The 21,034-nt window shown below is 47.1% G+C and overlaps 1 protein-coding gene across 16 annotated transcripts in view; it reads left to right on the forward strand.

Annotated features, from left to right (window-relative positions):
- EPHA5 (EPH receptor A5) overlaps nt 1-21,034 on the forward strand; it is a 224,357-nt gene that overhangs the window by 200,276 nt on the left and 3,047 nt on the right. For 4 of the 16 annotated variants that reach the window (XM_054825696.1, XM_054825693.1, XM_054825697.1 and 1 more), the window contains one exon: nt 6,468-10,345. The exons of 7 other annotated variants lie outside the window; for them this stretch is intronic. In XM_054825696.1, coding sequence (XP_054681671.1) covers nt 6,468-6,573 — 106 coding nt within the window. In that variant the 3' untranslated portion in view covers nt 6,574-10,345. Of the gene's footprint in view, nt 1-1,874; nt 6,427-6,467; nt 10,347-21,034 lie in introns of those variants that run through there. 5 more of the 16 variants (XM_054825692.1, XM_054825703.1, XM_054825694.1 and 2 more) reach the window with 3 other exon arrangements.

A 21,034-nucleotide genomic window follows, 5' to 3' on the forward strand; every position in this document is an offset into this window, starting at 1 on the left:
AGATTTAAACAGTCTTAGCATCCATCTGTGCTGACAGAGTCTTAGCATCCCGTCCCACTGACAAAACTATTCCTAAGCTCCCATTTTCTTGAGTGCAACATTACAGATTGTGAAATTATCTCCTTAATTGGACTTAAAAATTTAAATACCTCCCTATATTTAATCTTTGGTATTCCAGAAATTTCAAAAATATCCCCCAAAATCTTTTCAGGCTACCCAAAAAGTACTTCAAAATGTTTTTTCCAGTTGGCAGTGAACCAAGAAATTCATTATCTGTACAATTCCAGCCAGAAAGACAAGTTGGTTTAAAAGTCTTATAGACTTTTAGATTATAGCTGCCAGAGATGCTCTGACCCTCACGAGCTGCAAACCGCCTCTAAGGCCCCCTCCACCAGGTCCCAGTATGTTCTCTGTAGCACAGATGTCATCCTTCTCTGGTCCTTTACTGGGCCCAGTGGAGACATGTCTGAGCTGCTCAGCTTCAGCTTTCTTCCAGGCTTTTACAGCAGCAGAGCAGTGCAGAGGAGCTGATGCCTGGGAGCCTGGGGAGCTTCTGGGTTTGGGTGTTTTTTTAAGCTGAAAGGAGACATTTCATTAATCCATCTTTCATTCCAGTTGAAACCAACTCCATCTAGTTAGTTATCCATGCCAGCAAATAAATCCTTCCCGCCCCCCAGCTGCTTTGGACAGAGATACTTGCATGAGCCAGGCTTAGTTCTTGAGCAGCTTAGCCCACACACCTTTGCTTTGCAGTGGTGGTTTAGCAAGAAGGCTTGACCTCACTAGGGTCTATTTTTGAGAAAACTGTGGAAGGTTCATTAAAAAGCCAAAGAGCCATCCAAATCAAGAGTTTTCTCTCATCCTTCTCAGATATAGTAAAAAAAAGACAGAAAGACCAGATGCTCAACTGTTAAAAAAGGAGAAACCATTATAGTCCCGTGTCGAAGACTTGAACCATGTGCTCAGGCTGATGTAAACTGGCAGATTGCCCTTATAATCAACAAAGGGAGAGAAATGGCTCCTGGGTGGGCTCAGCTGAGACTCTCATGGGTTCTCCAGAAAATAAACACCAGCACAAGCAAAGTTCCTTAAAGGTTAATATATTGGGGGTTTTGGTTTTCTGGAGGTTTTCATTTTTTCTGCCCGTAAAAGGGAACAACAAAACATTTTGTACTCTGCAAAGGAGAATTCAGGTTAAATGTTCCTTGTCATTTTTAATAGAGGCAACTGTTCAGTATATTCCAGAGCTGGGACTTGGGGGGATTGGGTGAAAAGATGATCTGAACATCTGAAAGTAGCTTGCTTTCCCCAAATGACATCAGTAAAACATTCTTTACAATTTAAGAGGTTGCCTTCAAATACCATCCAAAATGATCTTTGCCAAATTCAAACTGCGTAGGAGACAGATGTGGAAATTAGATGGAGAAAGGAGAACTGGATAATTGCTGCCAGAAAAGGCAGGAAAAAATATGAAGAATGTAAAGAATTCCTAAAATCTATGGAAAAAAAATTACTAGTGCTGTAGGAGGGATTGGCCATAACGCTGGTGGGACTGGTGACTGGGGGCACCCAGCTTGTGGCCTCGTTACAGGACCTGGTTGAGATGGTAGATGTTCAGCATTTTTTTTAAATTCCCCTCCGGCATGCAAAGCAAAATCCCAGTTACCGCCCTGCTTCTTTCAAACTGATGGCTTGATGCATTTATTCCAGAAAAGAGTAGTATTAGTGACAAATTTCTGAAAGCAAAAGATTAAAAAGCTAAAACCAGTGAATATCGCCCCAAGTCCTGAGCTCTGCCTGCTTAAGAAAAGACCTGAAAATGTATGTGTTCAAACAAAGAGTGATTTCTACATTTAGCTCTAATTCTTGCAAAGGGACGAATCACCTTGTGAAAAGTGGAGCCTCACCCTCCACCCCCTCTTTCCAACTGGATATCAGACTTGAAGGCAACCTTTCCAGTGGACCAGACCTGCTCTTTAAACTTGTGGACCACCTAGTGACTTTGAGTGTGTCTGGAGCTCTTTCAATCCACTGCAAGAATAACTTTACCAGGACAATACTCAAGAATAGATAGATCCATGACATGAGTTTCAGTCTGACCCTTGACTGGACCAATTACTAACCATGTGGACTACATACTTCCACCTTTTGAAAGACCTGTACTCACTGAATCTCAGGACACCCTGTTGTTTGTTATTAGATTAAGAGCTCTGAATATTTGTAATAATATGTGCTGTGTTGCTTTGCATTGTATATTTTTTTTTTCTAAAATAAAATAAATTATTTATTAAAAGTTATACTGGATGAAGAGTGTTTAAGAGTTCACCTGCTCTAGATGCTTACACTTAACCTGAAATCTCAGTCCTGAGATTGTGATACTGCGTCTGCTTCTGGACAAACCAGTTCTCATCTCCTAATCAAGTAGGACAGGAATAATGAAATAAGAGCAGATGAACTCTTAAAAAAATTGGGTTTTAAGTCCTCATTTCATGCAAAAGTCCCTAGCAAGTCCATTCCTCTCTTTAGCGTCTTCTGAAGGTCTTTGAGGTTCTTCTTTCCCCTCATGCAACTAACTAACTCTGTGAGTAGTCCCAGTCTGTATGGGCAATTGTAGGGTGACACCATGTGAAGAGGAGTGGTGAAATCTGGCCTGGATGGGAGTTGAAATACAAAGTATCTGTGGTAGGCTGCCGGCCACAGAGATCTTTCAGGAACCTGGCCCTTTTGCTTGCATGACCAACCGGCTGGTGAGGGGAGTTGTATTTTATGTGGCAATCCAGTCCTAGTCTACACTGTGTTTGACAAACTGGTCCATGGTGTATAAGTAGTTCTATTTGTAAATAAAATGTTTTAAATATATTTCTTACAACGTGGAGACTGTGAATTCAACCCTTGCAAATGGAGGATATTGCAGGGAAGGGGATACAGTGTTGTCCCTGGCACGTTGCAGATGGGCTTTCGTGCAAGGTGGTGGTAAGAGAGGAGCATGTGTGCAGCTGTGTACGGGCTGTTTGGAATGAGCCGACGCCAATTTCCCCCTTTATTTCCTTGGCTTTTTGGTCAACTTAGGTCAGCCTCTTAGTACTGTGTTGGCAAGTGATTCGAATTCCCGCCTGTTTCCATTTTCAACCCTATGTGAGTGAAAGAAAAGTGGAAAGGTGAGACTTCTCCCTGAACCAAGAATAAAAATTGTCTCACTGCTGGAGGGGGGGTCAAGTATTTTGAAGCAGGGAGACCCCACAGCACAGGGGTCCACGTATCTCCATGGCCTCGAGGAGCGCCCGTGCCGCTGCCGCAGCGGCACACGCAAAACCCGACACTGGGGGTCGGGTCACTTGCACAGCAAGGTGCAGCCTGGATCCTGATTGCAAGTGTCGTTTGCCCCCGCGTCTTAGTTGTGCCTTTTCTTGCAGGGAATTGCACATTTCTATTGCAAAGCCCCAGTAGATACCCACACGCATCTCCTCTGCAGGGGTGAGCCCAGTGAAATTACCAGTTGGCTGCAGTAAAATGAGCCAGGCAGCTCTGGACTAGAGCTTGAAAACAACTGTTTTGAACAGAAGTTGATTTTTTTTGTCCCAAAACCAGCTGTTTTGCATACCTGATTTTGTTTAAAATTGGCTTCAGCCTTACACCACTTTAAGTCCTTCAGCACTGGATGCACAGGAGCGTGCAATGTGCTGTAAGTCACCCTTGAAAAATGGGAATTAAAGCTTCTGCATTCTCTAGGCAGTTTTTGGAAAGTTTTGTTGCCGGCTTTGCAACGCACGAGGTAGCATTTAAATAAAGGTGCTGATTTTATACTAAGTGAGCATCTGGCTCAGGAACTGTTGTCTTCTGGTCCATCTTTGTGGAGGTGAAAGACCCCACGGTAGTTTTTGTCCCCTCTCTGAGTCCCCACGCTTTTGGCCAGTGGCTCCACATCCGAGAGGATTTGATATTCAAAAAAAAATAGACTGGATCCCCTGGTGAGCAGCTAATGGATTGAAACCAGAAACTCCTTTTTCTTCTTTCTCTGTTTTAAATCAATGAGGCGCTCCTCAAGGATATTGAGTTAAGGGGATACTGTAAGGGGGAAAAAAAAAGCTGTGTAGTGAGTAGGGGTTTTTTTATTAACTGATGGAGCTGAGTGTGAAACGCCAAGATGTACATGCCTTTCTCATAGTTTCAGGCTATTTTTTTCTGCATAACATGCAAGAGTATCAGAAATGATACATCTGTGAAATACGTGGTGCTGGATTTTCAAAAGAGCTCAGCTTGCACTTTAGATACCTGGAGGGGGGGAAAAGCTGAATTTTCAAAAAGTGCCAGCAGAGCAGCGCTCAGCAGGGGGGAAGATGGTTGTTGGCTCTTTTAAAAATCAGGTCCTATACTGGGTTGTTTTTTGGGGTTTTTTTGATCTTTGGTGTGAACTTCCAACTGTGCTGTGTACATAAAATAAATTGCATGTAACAATAGCATTACTACATTTTCCTTCATTATTAAGATGGCTTGCTGAACTAGTTTCACAATTCAGTGGAGGCAGAAATGAAAGCATGTTCCCCTGGGAAAGGTAGACACCTTTTGCAGGTGCTGCAGCTTTTCTCTGCCAGGTAAGGAGCGTTGCTGATGTGTCTCATTGACCTCCCTTGCTCCGTGTCCCTTACGTTGTGATTTCCCCTATGCATCAGTGAGATGCATCGCCGAAAAAGGGTATGATAATGAAATGAAGTGTTTGGCCTGGAGCAGAAAATCTGGTATTTTCCAAATCAAAAGCCTGAAAGCATGACAATCCTTGGAGAACAACAGATCTAGCTTTTGGCTTCAACCAGCTGGTGTGTTAACATATCAACCTTCACTCAGGATTGCTTTTTATTCAAAGCAATGTTCATCTGTGTAATTTTTGGACATGGATGGTCGGTTGTATTCGCACAGGAGTCTGTGTCCAGAACGTGAAGCTGCTGAGAGAGGTACACATCCACGGGTAGCTCACACAACGTTATGTGAAAGTGGTTTGGTGGTCATCGCACATGTTCACCTGCAGTCCAGCATGCAGCGAGTTTTAGGCCGAGTTTGCAATGTGTCAGGTGATGGTTGGGCTCCTGGGTGTCACTGGCAATCTCCAGCCCTTGCACGTGCCAGCCCTGCTGTGTGGTTTCCAAAAAGCACCTTTGTTCTCAAGGAGGTCACATCCTGCTGGCTTTTGGTGGAGAGCTTTCTCCTAAAAGACTTGCACACAGGGTGTCAGCAGCTCTGGGATTCACGCATGTATTGGCAAGGCTGTAGAGCCCTACTTTGAAAACATCTTTTATTCAGTCCAGCCTGGAGGTAGAAAGTGAGGGGCTGATATTTGTCTAGTGGAAGTCTTCAGACAAAACACCATATCTCCTCTAAGTTGAACTGCTTCTCTAACAGTCTCTGTGCCTTGTGTTGCAAACACAGATGCACCATCTTGATGTTTCTTCCAAGCTTTTATTCCTACAATTTCTTTATTAACACTTTTTCCCTAGAAAGAAATCCCTACAATTACACTCTGCCATAATCCATGACCTTACCTGGCTTTAGATGTTTCATTGAATCTGATCACCCAAGGTCATGCTGTAGTATTTCCAGGGGACGACTTGTCCCACTCCTGTCTTTGAATGGAATAAATTGTCCCCTGGAGGTGCCTCTTTCATGCCATCAACATCAAACTTGGTGATTACCTTCACCTATACACCTAAATTTTAGAGGGCTGAGCTTCTAAGAAAACAATGTTTCTTCCTAATCCTACATTTCAGATAAACTATCTTATTTTACAGCTTTCCTATAATGGCAGCCCAGTAGACAGACTCAAAACAAATATGCCTTTGGCTTGTAGAACTCACTCCCCCCAAAAAAATTCAAACATGGATTTACAGGAAGATTTGCAAAGGCCCAGAGGGAAGCTGTGTTGCCAATTCCTGTTGACTTTAGGGGGTCTTCAGGGTGGTGGCCATGCTCGAGGCTTTTGCCATTCAGCTCTCTGTAGAAGCTGGCTCTAGGACTGCAGTTTGTGTATCTTTGGCTTTGCCTAGTCTGAAGAGGAAGGAAGCATGGATTGACCTCACTCCTCACTGCTCATATCCGAGATCAAATACCAGCCTCTCGCAGGAGAAGAGGAAACTGCAACACAGGCTTTCTTACATGGCTTTTCTCTTGGAAATAGGACTTTTCACGCCTAGCAGGGTCCTTGGCCAAAGGTGATGCTGACGCTTTGCTGTTCAGCTTTTCTCCTTGGCCAGCAAGGTGATTTTGGTCAAATCACATCACCTCTCAGAGATGCTGTCAGCCATTAAATTTTTTTTAAAAAAATGGGGAAAATTTAACTTGCCAACTAAACTTGGCTTTGGGAGCCGCCAATGGTAAGAGGTAGGCGCTGGCAGCAGTATCGGCGCGTGTGGCGCGTGGTGTGCGCGGCGGCGTGTGCCTGAGCGGTCCCTGGAACCAACGTCTGCTTTCTCCCACAGGGATTTGAGGCGGCTGGGAGTGACACTTGTTGGTCACCAGAAGAAGATAATGAACAGCCTTCAAGAGATGAAGGTCCAGTTGGTGAATGGGATGGTGCCGTTGTAACTCAGTTTTAAAGTCGCTTCCTCAAGTGGGTCGGTCCTGCACTTTGTACACTAGCCCTGAGATTTATTTTGACTAAAAAAAAAAAAAGAAAAGATAAAAAGGGAAATTCAGTGGTTTCTATATAACTGAAGGACATTGGCCTCTGCCGCAGTGTTTCTAAAGCAGTGTTTGACTAAAGTTTTCCTTTTCTTCCTATTTGTGTCCTCATTTTCATGAAGTAAATGTAAGATGCATGGAACATGGAAATGAATCTGCTGTACGTGAGGTTAACCGGTCTCTTAAGCTTCAGCAACGACAACAAGCCTTCCCACCACACGTTGTCTGTACATGGGAGATATATATATAGATATATATATATAGCACCTTTATATACTGAATTACAGCAGCACACGGTAATACTTCCAAGGACTTGAACGGAGGAGTTTTGTAGCCGTTCGTGGGCTCCCAAAAGCTGTGGTTTACTGAAGTTTAACTTCGAGTATTACTTGTCTACAGAAGTGTATTGAAGAGCAATATGATTAGATTATTTCTCGATAGATATTTTGTTTTGTAAATTAAAAGAAAAGAAAAAAAATGCTGTTACACAGCATTAAGTTATAGAGACTAGTGTATAAACATGTTGCTTGCTCCATGGCAAATACAATACAGGGTGTATATTTTTTTTTCCTCCCTCTGTGTTGCCAAGTTCTTTTTGTTTGCTCTTCTGGGAGGATAATAGATGACGAAGATGTATATACTGTACAGTTTGCTACGCATCAGGTACAAGATTGGGGTTCTTCCCTTGGTTTGTTCTTTTTTTCCCTCCTCTTTGTTTTGTCTCCCTTTTGTGTTATCGCTATGCTTTGTATTTTTGCTGCTGTTTGATTTGAGCAACATATAAAGCCTTCAGGAGTTTTGATTACGTATATGAGGTAGAAGGAGTCTGCTTAAATAAAAGATGTTGTCCCTTCTTCCTTTCCACCACGAGCTGGGGATGTCCAGAAGAAGGGAAGTAAAACATCTGGTTCTCAGTGGCCACCAGCGACAATGTGGCATCGGTTTTCGTGGGTGTGAGTCCTGGTCAAAGATGACATGGGATTGCCTCCGCAGTGGCATCTCAGCCCAGTAGCCATCACCCAGTGCTGCCCTCGCCCCTGTCCCTGGAGCCCAGGAGAGAAACCACGAGGTGGTTTTAGCTGGAAGGAAGGGATTTTGCTGTTCCTCGTCTCATTATGGGGGTTAAGTCCTGGGGTGCAGTGTGGAGGCAAGCATAGAGATTTTGCAGTGTTTTCCCCAAAGTGGTGGTGGTAGTGGTGGGATTATTGTGTGCCAGGTTGTCTCTCTGGGCATTTTTGATTTGGGTATGGACCTGGCCACTTTGGGGCAGAGCACAGAGAGGAGGGAAGAGCAGAGCAGCACAACGTGGTCACAGTGGTGGCATCCCGTGGGCAAGAAGGTCCCACCCATGTGGGGCTGGCATGGCTTGGGTCAGCACTTGGTCGTACCTGGGGTTCGATGTGTCCAGCTCACAGCTGCTGTTTTCAGAGGGACCTGAGGGCAACCTGATCCCCTGGGAATCCTACCAAGAAACAGTTTGGAGCTGTCCTCCTCCTTTTGTTGTAGATAGGATTAATCAGTGCAAATAATTTGGTATTCATAGGTTGGGCTTTTTTTTTTTTGTGAAGGCTTTTGTAAAGATAAGGATTAAAAATGGCTCAGCGGATGGCAAGTGTTTGCTGGTTTTGTAGATATATTGCTCCCTTAGAGGTTGGGTAGCATCTTGCAGCATCCTTCCTTGGTGATAACATTGACATATTGACTTGCTGCAGCTCCCTTCATCCCCGGTGCTGCAGAGCTGAGCCTGAGGAGTTCATCCAGTGCCAACAGTGTGTCCTTCACATCTTGCAGAAGCAGGTGTCAAATGCCACCTTCAGCTGTTTCAAAGACCTTTCTTCCATTTCCCCCAAGCCTTTGGATGAGATTTGATAGAACAGTTTCTAAAGAAAAGGGTAAGGTCTAGGAGGAGAGGGTTGGGTTGTTTGTTTTTTTTCTTAGCAGCAGGGCTTCCTTGCTTTCAGCAGGGCTTCATCAGGCAATATTTGCCTGTTTTGAAATGGCCACCTCCTCCTCTGCGAGCTGCTGCCAAGCTCCTCAGGAATCAGGAGAAATAGGAGGGAGAGAAGCTGCGGCGAGGTCTATCTTGACGGTGTGATTTCTCATCCTGTTGTTTCATTTTGGCAGTCACCGGACACGTGTGTGTGTGGGGGGGGATGATCAAGACACAACAATTTCGGCACATAAAAGAGATTTGTCATATAATAAATAAGATTATTAGAGCTGTCAGCAGAACCGTCTTGGGATTATTTGTGCCTCCCTGCCTGCAGCACTTGGAAAAATAACCCATAGGAAGACAGAAGCAACTTGGTTCATCGGGAGGAATTGTTCGGTCACCACCCACATCCATCGGCCGCACCAAGAGAGATGCTATTAGCACTTTCTGTCCATCATATCCCCTCGTTCCTTACCTGTTGGCTCTGCGGGAGGAGTTGGGTTTGGTCTTTTTTCATGGACTTTTAACAGCAAAATCCCCTTTTTACCATTTGTGGGGTTTTAAATGCGTATGTGATATGGCTGAGATGCGTACCAGATGCTGGAATAACCTTCAAAATTATGAACTAGTGGAAAACAAACTGTTCTTAAGCCAGACTGCCTTTGTAAATAGGGCACCTCTTCTCCATTCCTCCAATAAATAAATAAATAACCTTTTCTATTTATTTCAAGAGCTCTTCTTGCTACAGACCTCTGTATAATAGGCTTTGTCTCAGAGCTAAAAATAAAATAAAATGGTGTTTTACCAGGTAAGGTCCAACAGTTACAGCTTCTATGTCCACAAGCAGATCCCAGAGACAACAGAGGTTTTCTGTTCCCATCCAATAACTACGAGTACTCTGTATTTTGGGCATGATCATATATATTGGGGTGCAGCAGAAGGAGATGACAGTAACATTTCACTGGTTATGTTCTTTGTAAGGGCTGTAGCTGGATTTCCTGCCTACAGCAAGTCTGAGCGCTTTGCTTGTCCAGCTCACTACTGCTGTGGCTGGTCTGATGAATACTTTTTTCCCAGTACATTTTGCTGATAATTGTGAGGAAGGTATTTCAAAGGGTCTAGGAGGTGAAAGGGCTCTTTTCGATGTAGTTTTTCGCTTTGGGAGAAGGAAGTGTTCCCAAGCATGGCTTGTGTAGACTGACCCCCTTTCATTGTGTAGCTACCATTAGGAAAAATTACCTGAGCATAAAAAAACCCCACTGATTTAAAAGAAAAAAAAAATCAGTTTAAAATTGTATTTATTTCTTCTATATATTAATGGTGAGAAGAACAAAAAAAATTAAGGTTTTTTTTTTTTTTCTATTCAGTGTTGAATATAATGTAGAAGTCCCAGTGGTCAAGAAATTGTGACTCCTTGGACTGCTGTGGTCTTGAAATTAGTCATTAAGGCGTGTGTAAGATACATCAGTAGCAGTCTTAAGAGTAATGCTTAGTTTCCAATCCTTTACTGTAATTCCTTAGGGTAGGTGGGGCGGGAGCTGGTGCATCCAGCACTGCCAGAGCCACAGCATCCGTTTCAGCTCCTCACATTGGCATTTTAACTCATAGGAGACTGTAGCATTGCTGTATTTATTCCTCCCCTTTTCCCCCCACCTCCTTGGATGCTCTCTGTGCATTTTGTTTGTGTACATGGGGTTTTTTGTAGTGTAAGATATACAAAATTTTCTATTTTTTCATAAAAATAAAAACCTTTGACTAACAGCGACATCCAGTTGTGGATCACACGCACGCGTGCCCCCTCGGCTTTCCACAAAGCAACAGGATTTTCCCCTGTGGAAAGGAAATAAATCCTCTTTACTTTTTCTCTCCTAAACACAGACTCGGTGCTAATCTTGTGGTCCCTGGGGAAGAGAGGGGCCTCTGGGACGAGGGAGATGTGTATACCGCATGTGAAGGCATCCTACTTTGTTACAGGCTGTTCCCTCTTTCCCTCTGTTTTTATTTTGGGGGATAAATCTGCTTTTTAGTCTTGGTTTGTGGGGCAAAGCACCTGCCAAACTGACCAGGCCCCAGCATGGCCCCTGGCCATACCATTCCCCCATCCCTCAGAAATACCAATTTCTTTGATTATTTTTTTTTCCTCAAGAACTGATTTTTTTTCGGGGGGGGGGACACCCCAGCAGACCCATGGCCAGCCAGGGCACCTGCCACCACATCCCCAACCCCATTCCTCCCCTGCCCCATGGATTTAGGTGCAATCTCATGCTGCAATGGGGTGCAGACCAGCCTTAAAGAGAGGTGAGAAGAGCCATGGGTGGGAAAGGCTGAGGGGTGAGGGGGAAAAGATCCACCTGGGAAAGGTCTAACAGAGGCAGTGGTGGGCAGCCAGCATCTTCTGGCTCCCAAGATGACCGCTGCTGGAGGACAAAGGGGAGAGCTGCAGATGAGGATGCTGGTTCTCCCAATGTCACGGGAAGCCATGGCAGATGATGGCTGGTACACTTGCACCATGGCCAGGAAAGGCCTGGTAGGCTGGGACGGTGGAGGAATGTCACTTTATATATTAAAGGGAGCACAAGGTCAATTGGGTTAGCAAGCTGAGGTTGTCAGCAGCTCAGATAAAATCTCTCTGGAGTGACATACCAGTCCCCACACAGTGTTTTCTTATTCAGCCCGGGGTTGTCTGCTGCTGGACCACGATGGGAACAGACCCTGGGAGGCATCACAGGGGCTCTGAGGACAGGGGAAAAAAACAATAACTCACCTCATGTAGGCAGCATCCTTGATGATAGCTTTGGGGAGACAGAGAGCCTGCTCAGGGGAAAACACAAAAAATGCGGAAACTTCTTTAAAGAAGCTGAAAGCTTTGCAGGTGATGGGGAGGCATTGGACAGCCAAGGCTGGGCGCCGGGGGAAAATGGGAAGGTTCGCCACCTCTAGCAGCTTCAATGCAAAAAAATGAAAGAAAGCAAGCGATAGTCTTGAGGAACAAGGGTGTTTAACAAGGTGTCCCTGATTTCATCTGCCGCAGAAATAGGGATGGTGCCCTCATGAAGACACATCCATGAGAGCGGCTGCCTCCTGTCCCTGTTCCTCAGCCAACGTGAGTGGGAGGGAGAAGGGGATTAGGATGCAAATGGGCAAAACTTGCTACTGCTACCAGTAAAGATAAGAGCTGGCTGCAAACTCCTTCTGTAATGCTCCACTTTAAGTAAGAACTAAGGAATTAGGCAATTTCCTTGAGCCTTTGTGCCCCCCTGGTTTGGGACCAGCCCTTACACAAATCTTGAATCGGGGTTTGCTTATTATTTTCCACCGCTGGGCTCAGGCACTTGCACTCTGTGGCCACTGACTAATAAAGTTACCTGTTCAGAAAGCCAAGGCGCTTTACCTGCAAAGTGGGTCCTTAAGCACATGCCCGACCTTATTTTTCGGATGGTTCTTCTGCACATCCTCCAGCCAGTCCCTGCAATAAATGCACAGCTGCATCTCTAATCGTGAATGCCAACTCTTGAGGATGCTTAACAAGCCATGAACAGGGGAATATTATTCTCTGCATCACTCTTGTTTTCAGTAAACCTGAAACAAACTGCAAAGCAAAATGACCCCAGTGCTGGTGACATTGCAGGGCAGCAAAACAGCACCTCTGTCTTATTTTTCCTATCCAATAACCTAAAAACAGGGCTGGGGGAGGCTCTGAACCCGCTCCCCTCCTCTGCCCCCTGGCAGGGTTCGAGCCTGCAGTGCTGGCATCCCTGGAGGATGCTGCGGCCCCAGGGTAGGAGCAGTGGGGAGTCTGCTCCCCATCACCCTGTAAAGCCGAGCTGCCGTGCAGAAAGTGATGCAAGATTTATGAAGCCGTGGGGAGAAAGAGTGAGGGACTCTTCATGTATTTTTCATGGGCTGAACTGCATAAATAGCATGCAATGCATAAACTGTGACCGGATACTTCCACAAAAAAGGGACTGGCAAGAAGAAGAGACGAAAGAATGAGATAGATTTATTCAAGTCAACAGGGCCTGATGAAAGTCACCCTCAAGTGCATAAAGAAGCAGCTGAAACAGCATGACCTGATCCTGGGGTGATTCATCTTTGCCAGCACGAGGAGGGAGCTGGACCCTGCGGACTGGAGAAGGGAACATGTCCTACCTGCTGGGTAAAATGGTGGGTGGGAGGGGAGAGACCACCTCATCTGCAATGCCTCGGGTGCGGTGTGGGGCCTGGGGAGGTGCTAGGACAAACTATTGCACCAGCGCCAGGTCAGTGCAGAAAGTGAACTGCATCAAGGCATCACAGAAACAGCTCAAAATGGGGTAAGACAGGAAAAAAAGGAAAACGCTGAAAAACTCAGTGCAGCGATGCAGGGGGGAGTGCTGCAAAGGTGGCATTCCCCATGGCAGTCCCCTCAGCAGGGGCACGTGTGTTTCCAACTGTTCATTTTTAATAATCCATCCGCTGCCAGAGCTCTAACCTCATGTACGTGAAGGTGGGTATGGAGGAAGCAATCCCAGGCTGAGATCGGGTAGGAAACAGGAGCTGGAGCAGCATGGCCAGCAAAAGGCTTTGCTCAGTTTGCACGCCTGAGAGCAAACCAGGGTGTGCTGCAGTTCTTGCACGCCATAGGGTCTCTGGGGAAAAAGCCTCGGAGACACTGGGTGGGTCAGGGGTGATGCTGACTGAACGTACCCATTGCCTCTATAACAGGACTTCCATTTGGAGCATTTGGGGCAAGTCCTTTGGGACCCACTGGATTTTGGTGGCTGCAGACTCCTGCATTCCAGTGACCTTTGATAAGTCATTAATGTATGGCTCGTTATTTTCCTCCTGGATAGGCCTATGAGCCAGCTGTGGAGGAGAACAAGGCGCCCTCGTGCATGATTTTCTTACCCCATCACTTTCTCACCTCCAGCTGGGGTCACCTCAGCTATTACTTACATTCAGCAAATAAGGTAAAATAAAAGAAAGAAGATACTTTCTTACACTGATGTGCTGCTTTGATAACCTATTAGTGGCTCTAACCAGGAATTTTTTTGACCGCAAAACTCTTCAAGCTCCCTCATAAGTGGCTGACAGATGTGTTTGTGCTGGTGAAGATGACTTATTTCTCTCAAAGCTTTTTTTTTTAACTACAAAACCAAAATTAAAAAAACCTCCTGAGCTGAAAAAAAGCAGAAAAACTGAGAGATAGGCTGCCAGTTGTTTTCTTGGTTTGCTCCCAATGAAGGCCATATTTATTACAAGAAAATTGAAATCCTATTGATTTCTCTTCTGAAGCACTGTGTTTCAAGCTTGACATTTAAACATGAAACTCCAGGCTCCAAAGTTTAATCATTTACTCCTCAAGAAATACAGTGTGTAGAGCTGCTGAGCGAAGGGGTGTGTGAGGTAAAAGTGATATTTCATTGAGAAAAAAAAAGATAGGGAAATGATATGTTTATTTAAAAAAGAAGATAAGGAACAACCTCTCCCATCTGATGGGAAAAATGCCAGTGAAACAGTGTCCTGTGGTCCCTTTCCATGAAAGGGTAGGAGCTGAGGACCGCTGGGCTTGCTAATATCTTTGAAATGGCGTAAAATTGATGGTTGGACCCAGATATTGTAGGAGGAGGGGAAAGGAGACATATGTGTATGGATAGATGTGTATGGATGGATGCAGGTGTATGCATGCGCATGCAGAAGTACCAGGGGATAAACTCTTAATTAGGACAAGGATTAGGGTATAACTGATAAATGATGAATGGCAGCAAATACCCCAGGAGTGAGACTGGATGGGGCTGAAAAGGCACATTTTGGGGCCAGGCAGGGAAGATAAATGGGGGCATCGAGGTTTGGCACTGGGAAGGATTTGGCCTCAATGCATGATCCTGGGGAGGTGGCCAGGAGAGAGGTGGTGCTGGGGCAGCCACAGAAGGGACTGAGAACCATCCTACTGGGCAGCTGCTGGCTGCTGAAGCAGGGAAGAGGGGATTGAATGGGCATAAAGTGGCTGGGAACATGCATTTGGCAAGAAATTAGAAGAAATTAGGCAGAGGGGAGCCATGGGCACAGCTTTCATCCTGGCTTGGCCTCAGCTTTTGGGTTTGGACATCACTCACAGACCTAAAGGTATATCCCCGGTGCTCAGGTCAGGGAGGAATATGTTTCTTTGGCTTGGAAGCAATGACCCTTTTGGGGGTTTTTTTTTAGTGTTTTGTGGTGGAAGAGCAGGCTTTCGCAGCCAGGGTTTGTGAGCAGCTGGGTGGGCACCAAACCCTGCACAGAGACTGGCTCAGCACCTGCTAAAACCTGATTTTTGGGTGATTTTAGGCCCTGAACATGCCTGCCTCAGCCCAGCAACCCAGAGTTTGGAGAACAGGGCTGCAGAGCCGAAAGCACAGGTCTTTTTGTAGCAGCTACTACTCCTATTCCAGCAGAAAACAAGAAATTAAATTAAAATACATAAAATAATATAATTGTAAATCTTTTTTGGGGGAAAGGCTGGTGGCTCTGGCAGAGTTGGGAGGGTGGTGCCGGGGGTGCAGCATCCCAAATCAACTTGAATAGTTGCTTCAGGGCACAGAAATCAGCCCTGCGATAACTTCGTTCCTCTCCCAGCCCTCACTAAGAGCTGCGGGTCATTGTGCTGCCCTCCCATTTTATGCAGCAGCCGAGAGACACCAAACCCTTGGCCCACCACACTTTCCACCTGGACAGCATCCCACAAGGGAATCCAGCCAGGGAAAAAGCCCTCACACACTATCCATCCCTCCCTAATGCCCCAAAATCTGGTGATTTCTTCATCAGGGAAGGCAATTAGCATTCAGGTGCTGCTATTAGCATAATTAGAGGGGCAAAAGGCTGTCAGAAATAGTGGCAAAGCTGGGACCCAGGTCAGAAATGTAATGGAGAAATAAAATACAGCAAGAGAGCAAGTTCAGATCTGGACTTTAGATGCAGCTGGTGTAGGGGCAGAAAAAAGCCCTGCCTCCTGCTCGTTTATCATGCATGGTCCAGTGATCCCCATGGCCGTAGCCGAAAAGCAGCCGATAAGCAGCCTGGCTTCTCCTGCAACAGTAGCTGAGACCCTCGGGTACCACCCAGGGATGCTGCGAGTCTTCTCGGCACCACATCCTAGTTGTTTAAAGCTAGACCTTTCCCTTCAAAAAATCCACGTATCATGGGTGCCTTTGTGGGCATTGCCACTGGGGTTTGTGATGGGAGGGGGATTTAAGGGCCCTGGGGTTTTGCAAACTGCTGGCCGGGGATGCGCACACCCCAAAACCACTGAAAAGGGGAAAAAAATATATAGCCTGATGGCTTGCAGTGGATTTGGGTGTAAAAATAAGACAAGAAAACCCAGCTAATCATCCTGGTGACTCCTCCACCCCTGTAAACACAGAAAGCCTAAGCACAGCTGAGTTTTGGGAAGCAAAGGACCAGGTTGTAGCCCTTTCCATGCAGCGGGAGGCTGTACAACAGCCTTTGAAACCAGGCTCCCCTTGAGCCAAAAATACCAACCAGTCAAGAAAGGCAAAAGGCCCATTTTCTTGGAGAAAAAAATGCCAGAAAGCCAAGTGGCAAGCTGAAATGCTGCCATCAGCGATGGCATCGTACAGGCATCTGGTCCCCAGAGATGGCAGGGGATGGTTATCCCAGTGTAAGCTCTTTTTTCAGTGATCTTATTTCCCTGTTCAAGGGAGGGAAATTGTCTTATCTTCTAAAAGAAAGATGAAAAGGATGGTAGCTGTGCTCCAGGTTATTTGTTACATTGCAGAAACATCACACTGATGAGGTGATGAATTTGTACAAGCTGATAAATCAGGAGTCGAATGGAAAAACAGGGCTTTTTGATTCCCTGAGCCCTGTAATTTGATTTTAGCTTCATTTGAAGATGACCCTTTGCAAAGCCCTTTTATACTCCCCAGGAAGGTTTACCGTAGGGCACTGCAACCTCCCCAGCTTTGGCAAGTGATGGCATGCAAGGAGGTTGTAAAAATGTGTAAGAGAAAAATAAAAAAAACCCCAAAAACCTATATCTATAAGAAAAATAATGAAAAATATTTTACATATATATATATATATATATAAACCCTTTATCAAATAAAAGTTAATTCTATAGAAATGTGATCTTGTGCTTCCCCTGAACAAGGGAAAGCAAAATAATCTCTCCAGGCCTGCCATGCTGCGGACTTATATTTGTGTGTGTATCTGAGCGATGCAGAAAGGGAGCCGAACTTGGCTAATAAGCAGCCACTCAATACGCCTTGATGAGTGAATGCATTCAGAGCCTATAGAGAGCAAAGTGTTTGCAGTGGCGAGAATGGGAGATGATTCCCATCCTGTAAATTTGCCTAAGTACAGAATAAACATCTATTTTCTTTCTGCTTTCCCCTTTTTTCTAAAGCCCAGCTGTCTGTTAATGCATATAATGATGATCCCACCAGAGACCAAGCCTGAATTCCCATTCATATGCAAAAATCATAAGTGAGAAACTTTAGATTTGGACCAAACAACATCGTGCGCTTCTCCCAAAGAAGGAAATTCCAGCTTGCTGTATTTTTCTTGCCCAGTGCATGCCAGATGTCTTAAAAAAAGGGGGGGATGTTTGTTGCTGCTGATTATTCCTCTGTGCAGATCCAGAACCGGTGACAAGGGAAGGATGCTCCTGGCACCTCTGTAACACGCTGCCTCCGCCTGGGAGCTTGGAGTGAGGGAAAGCGGGAGGGAATTGCCTTCATGTTGAACACCAACCCTCTCATGAGCCTGTCGTGTTGACCCCGTGAAAGGCAATGGCCATGTCACAATGGGATGCATTTAGGGAGCCCTTCAGATGCCATTAAAGATATTTGCCTTTTCCTTGCAGCTGTAGCCCAAGCAGTGTGTGCAAAAGGAGTGAGTTGATGCTGTGTGGTCCAGACTTGGAAGGAATATTAAGGTATCTTTAAAAAGTGGAGCAGTGGTCCCCTGGCATCACAGGGCAAGCAATGCCCTGGGCATGCTGGCCAGGCAATAGCTGGCCTTCCTCTGGCACCTTACAGACAGCAGGAGGGGGGAAAAAAGGGCTGAATATGGCAGCAAAGGGGGTGAGGCAACTGGAAGAATCAGGTATTTGTGCAAAACCAGCTCCTGGGTACTCTTTTTCAGGTGGACCACTCAGTGCTTGCACGCTGGTCAGCACTGGCTCTCTGAAGCCCTGCTTCAAGCTGCCCTCCAAGAGCCTGCAAAATGTTCATAGTAGGGAAAGCAGAGGCTTAGGAAACTCCTTTTAGGCTTCACCAAACCATTTTGCTTTTAAAGGAGGCTATCTGGAATGGTAAGAGAGATTGCACTGAGCAAAAAGAGGAGGGTGATGCTTTGCAGCAAAGCTTTGCTGGAGGCAAAGCAGTAGAGCAAGTGCTGAGGCTCATCCCTGGGTGATGGGGATGGGGGATGATCTCATTTTGTGGCGAAATTGTTACAAAAAACCAGATTGTTGCTGGAAAACCAAAGCCCCGGGTTATTCCTCCCTTGGGAGGCTCAGGCATCGCCGCAGGGTTATTTCAGGGGACTGCGTGTGTTGTGTGTGGAGGACAAGTTATTTTTCAGGCTGGATACTTGCCTTGGGACTGTATGCTTCAGAGAGAGGACGTGATTTGAGAGGAAGGCAGGCAACTTCGAGACTTTTTCTTTTTTCCCATGGAAAAGAAAGGGTCAGGAGAATATTTCTTTCCCCATCGTCTCAAGACAAATGGGGGCTTCGCAGCAACGAGGCAGCAGCAGTCTGTTAAGAGACTGGGGGATTTGGGCTGGTGGGGGTTTTTTGCTGAGACTCACAGCTGGTGCAGGTGCATTTCCAGCAATAAGAAGTAATAACAGTCCGGATGGAAACATTCAGCTGCAGTAAAAGCAGACAGAAATCCATTATCCATGTGAATGCAATGTCAATGTTTACAGAGGGAGGTCAAAGAAGACAGCTCTGCTCGGGAAATGTCAGCAGAGAAGGAGGAGGAGGAGGAGGCGGCATTAGCAGCATTTGCATTTGTGCTAGAGCAGTCCCTGCAAGGCTGGGGAATATTGAGAAGGTTTTGTGACTTCCAGCCATCTTCACCCCATCTTCTTGCACTGTTGCAGTATCGACCACAGTGGTTTTGGGCACCTCCACATTGCCTGGAAGTGATGCTGGATGCTGGAAAGACAAGGTTGTGCAAAAGGAACAGAAAAAAATGGCACAAAGAGCAAAGCACACAGGGCCCAAAAAAGCCCACAGGTAAAGCCAAGTCAGTACCTGCTGCTGAAAGCCTGTCAGCAGGTAGGTGATGGCAGAGCATCCCTTGTGTGGAGGATTCCCAGCAGCAGAGGGGACAGGAGCCGGAAAACCCCTCAGAAAATCCCAGGGTTTTTGGTAAGACTGCCTTTTTGTAAAACTTTGCAAAGTCCCATGAAATATCAGCCCCATGTAGCCAGGCAGGAGCCATGTTTTACCCTGACCAGCTGAGGAGGTCTGTGCTATAAATTGCATTGCTTAATTTACCTGCCAGATATCAAGGCAAGAAACTACCAACTTCTCAATGCTTTTCCTCTGGGGTGGAGGCAGCGCTCGACTGCGCACCGAGTGTTCTGCCCACATTGGACTGGGCCTAAAGGTAGGAGGTTTGGGGAGCTGAGGGAGTTGAAAGTTGGAAAATCTCTGCCGCAGCACTGAATTCAGGGGGTGGGGCAGCTCTGCAGGGTGCCGAGCATCCCATGTCTCTGTCCCGTGTCCCTGGGGTGGCAAAGGACACCTCTGCAGCATGGACAAAGTAATTTCAGGTTTTCCAGCTCCCTCCAGATTAAAGCTTATTGTATTTGGGGATTGGGGGGGAGGGGGGGAGGAATGGAGGGGAGGATATTTTGGAGATGTTTCTTTACTGGCCATTTCCCTCCTTAACGGTTTTATTAATAAAACAGAATTGGCAACAAATCTTTGGCACGTTTATGCTGCTTGCTATTTAAAGCCAGGTGATACAGATTTATTCTGCATGGGATCTCATGATTTGCTCTGTCTGCAGTGTCAGTCAGCTGTAACTGAGTTGATATTACTACTGATTAGCAAAAATAACACCACATTCCTAACACCTGAGCACAAAGATATCACCGTGGGGCATATGTGTGTGTGGGAGAGGGCGTTGCTATGGCCAACAGACCATTCAGCGTCATTTCTGTGAAAATTAAGCCCCACCAGCAGTGCCCCTCCTTTCTAGAGGATCTGCAGGCGCCTGGCCCGTCTCCCACTTGCCCCAGCCCCCCCGACAAGAGCAAAGTTTCTTTAGGTCTCGTAATTCCCAGCCTGTCCCGCTCCCACGGGTGTCTTCTGCTGCCGGCCGCGACGCCGTGCCGCCCTTTGGCCGCCAGGGGGCGCCGCCGCCACGGGCCGGGCGGGGTGGGGTGCGGGAGCACAGCGGTGGCAGCGGCGGGGAGCGGGGTCCCGGGTGTCTGCCCGGCACTGGGCCGGACCTGGGGCCCGTCTTCGGGCAGCCCGGGACCTCTGCCGGGGCCGCTTTCCTGCCCCGCCCGCGCCGCGGCTGCTCCCGGTGCTGCCGCCGCGTCTCTCCGCCCGGGGCCGAGCGGACACCGGACGCGCTTCGGGGCGAGGCGAGGGTGCCAATGTGCCGGGTACGGGCGGCAGCTGCGCCGCGCCCGGGTGTCCCGTCTCCCCGAGGCTCCTCCGGGACGGCTCCGACCGCAGCTCTCACGGTCCCTGCGCGGGGCGGCCGCAGCCGGCGGGCGGGAACCGGGGGCGCCGCCGCCTCCCGGCCACTCCGGGCAGCCTCGGGGTCCCGGGACGGGGCCGGGCGAGGGAAACGTGGGAAACGGGGGCAAATCCGGGGAAAACCGGGGCAAACTGTTGGGGGTATTTCTGAGGGGGGGATGGGGTGTACCCTCGGTCAGTTTGCAGATACCACCAAATTGGGCAGGAGTGTTGATCTGCTGGAGGGTAGGAAGGCTCTACAGAGGGATCTGGACAGGCTGGATCTTTGGGCAGAGACCAACTGTGTGAGGTTAAACAAGGCCAAGTGCCAGGTCCTGCACTTGGGTCACAACCCCAGGCAACGCTTCAGGCTTGGGGCAGAGTGGCTGGAAAGCTGCCTGGTGGAAAAGGACCTGAGGGTGCTGGTTGATAGCCAGCTGAATATGAGCCAGCAGTGTGCCCAGGTGGTCAAGGTGGCCAACAGCATCCTGGCTTGTATCAGAAATGGTGTGGCCGGCAGGACTAGGGATGTGATTGTCCCCCTGTACTCGGCTCTGGTGAGGCTGCACCTCGAGTGCTGGGTTCAGTTTTGGGCCCCTCATTACAAGAAGGACATTGAGGTGCGTGTGCAGAGAAGGGCAATGAAGCTGGTGAAGGGTCTAGAGCACAGGTGTGATGAGGAGTGGCTGAGGGAACTGGGGTTGTTTAGCCTGGAGAAAAGGAGGCTGACAGGAGACCACTCTGCA

This window comes from Grus americana, chromosome 4 (genome assembly GCF_028858705.1).
Source record: "Grus americana isolate bGruAme1 chromosome 4, bGruAme1.mat, whole genome shotgun sequence".
Lineage (NCBI taxonomy): Eukaryota > Metazoa > Chordata > Aves > Gruiformes > Gruidae > Grus > Grus americana.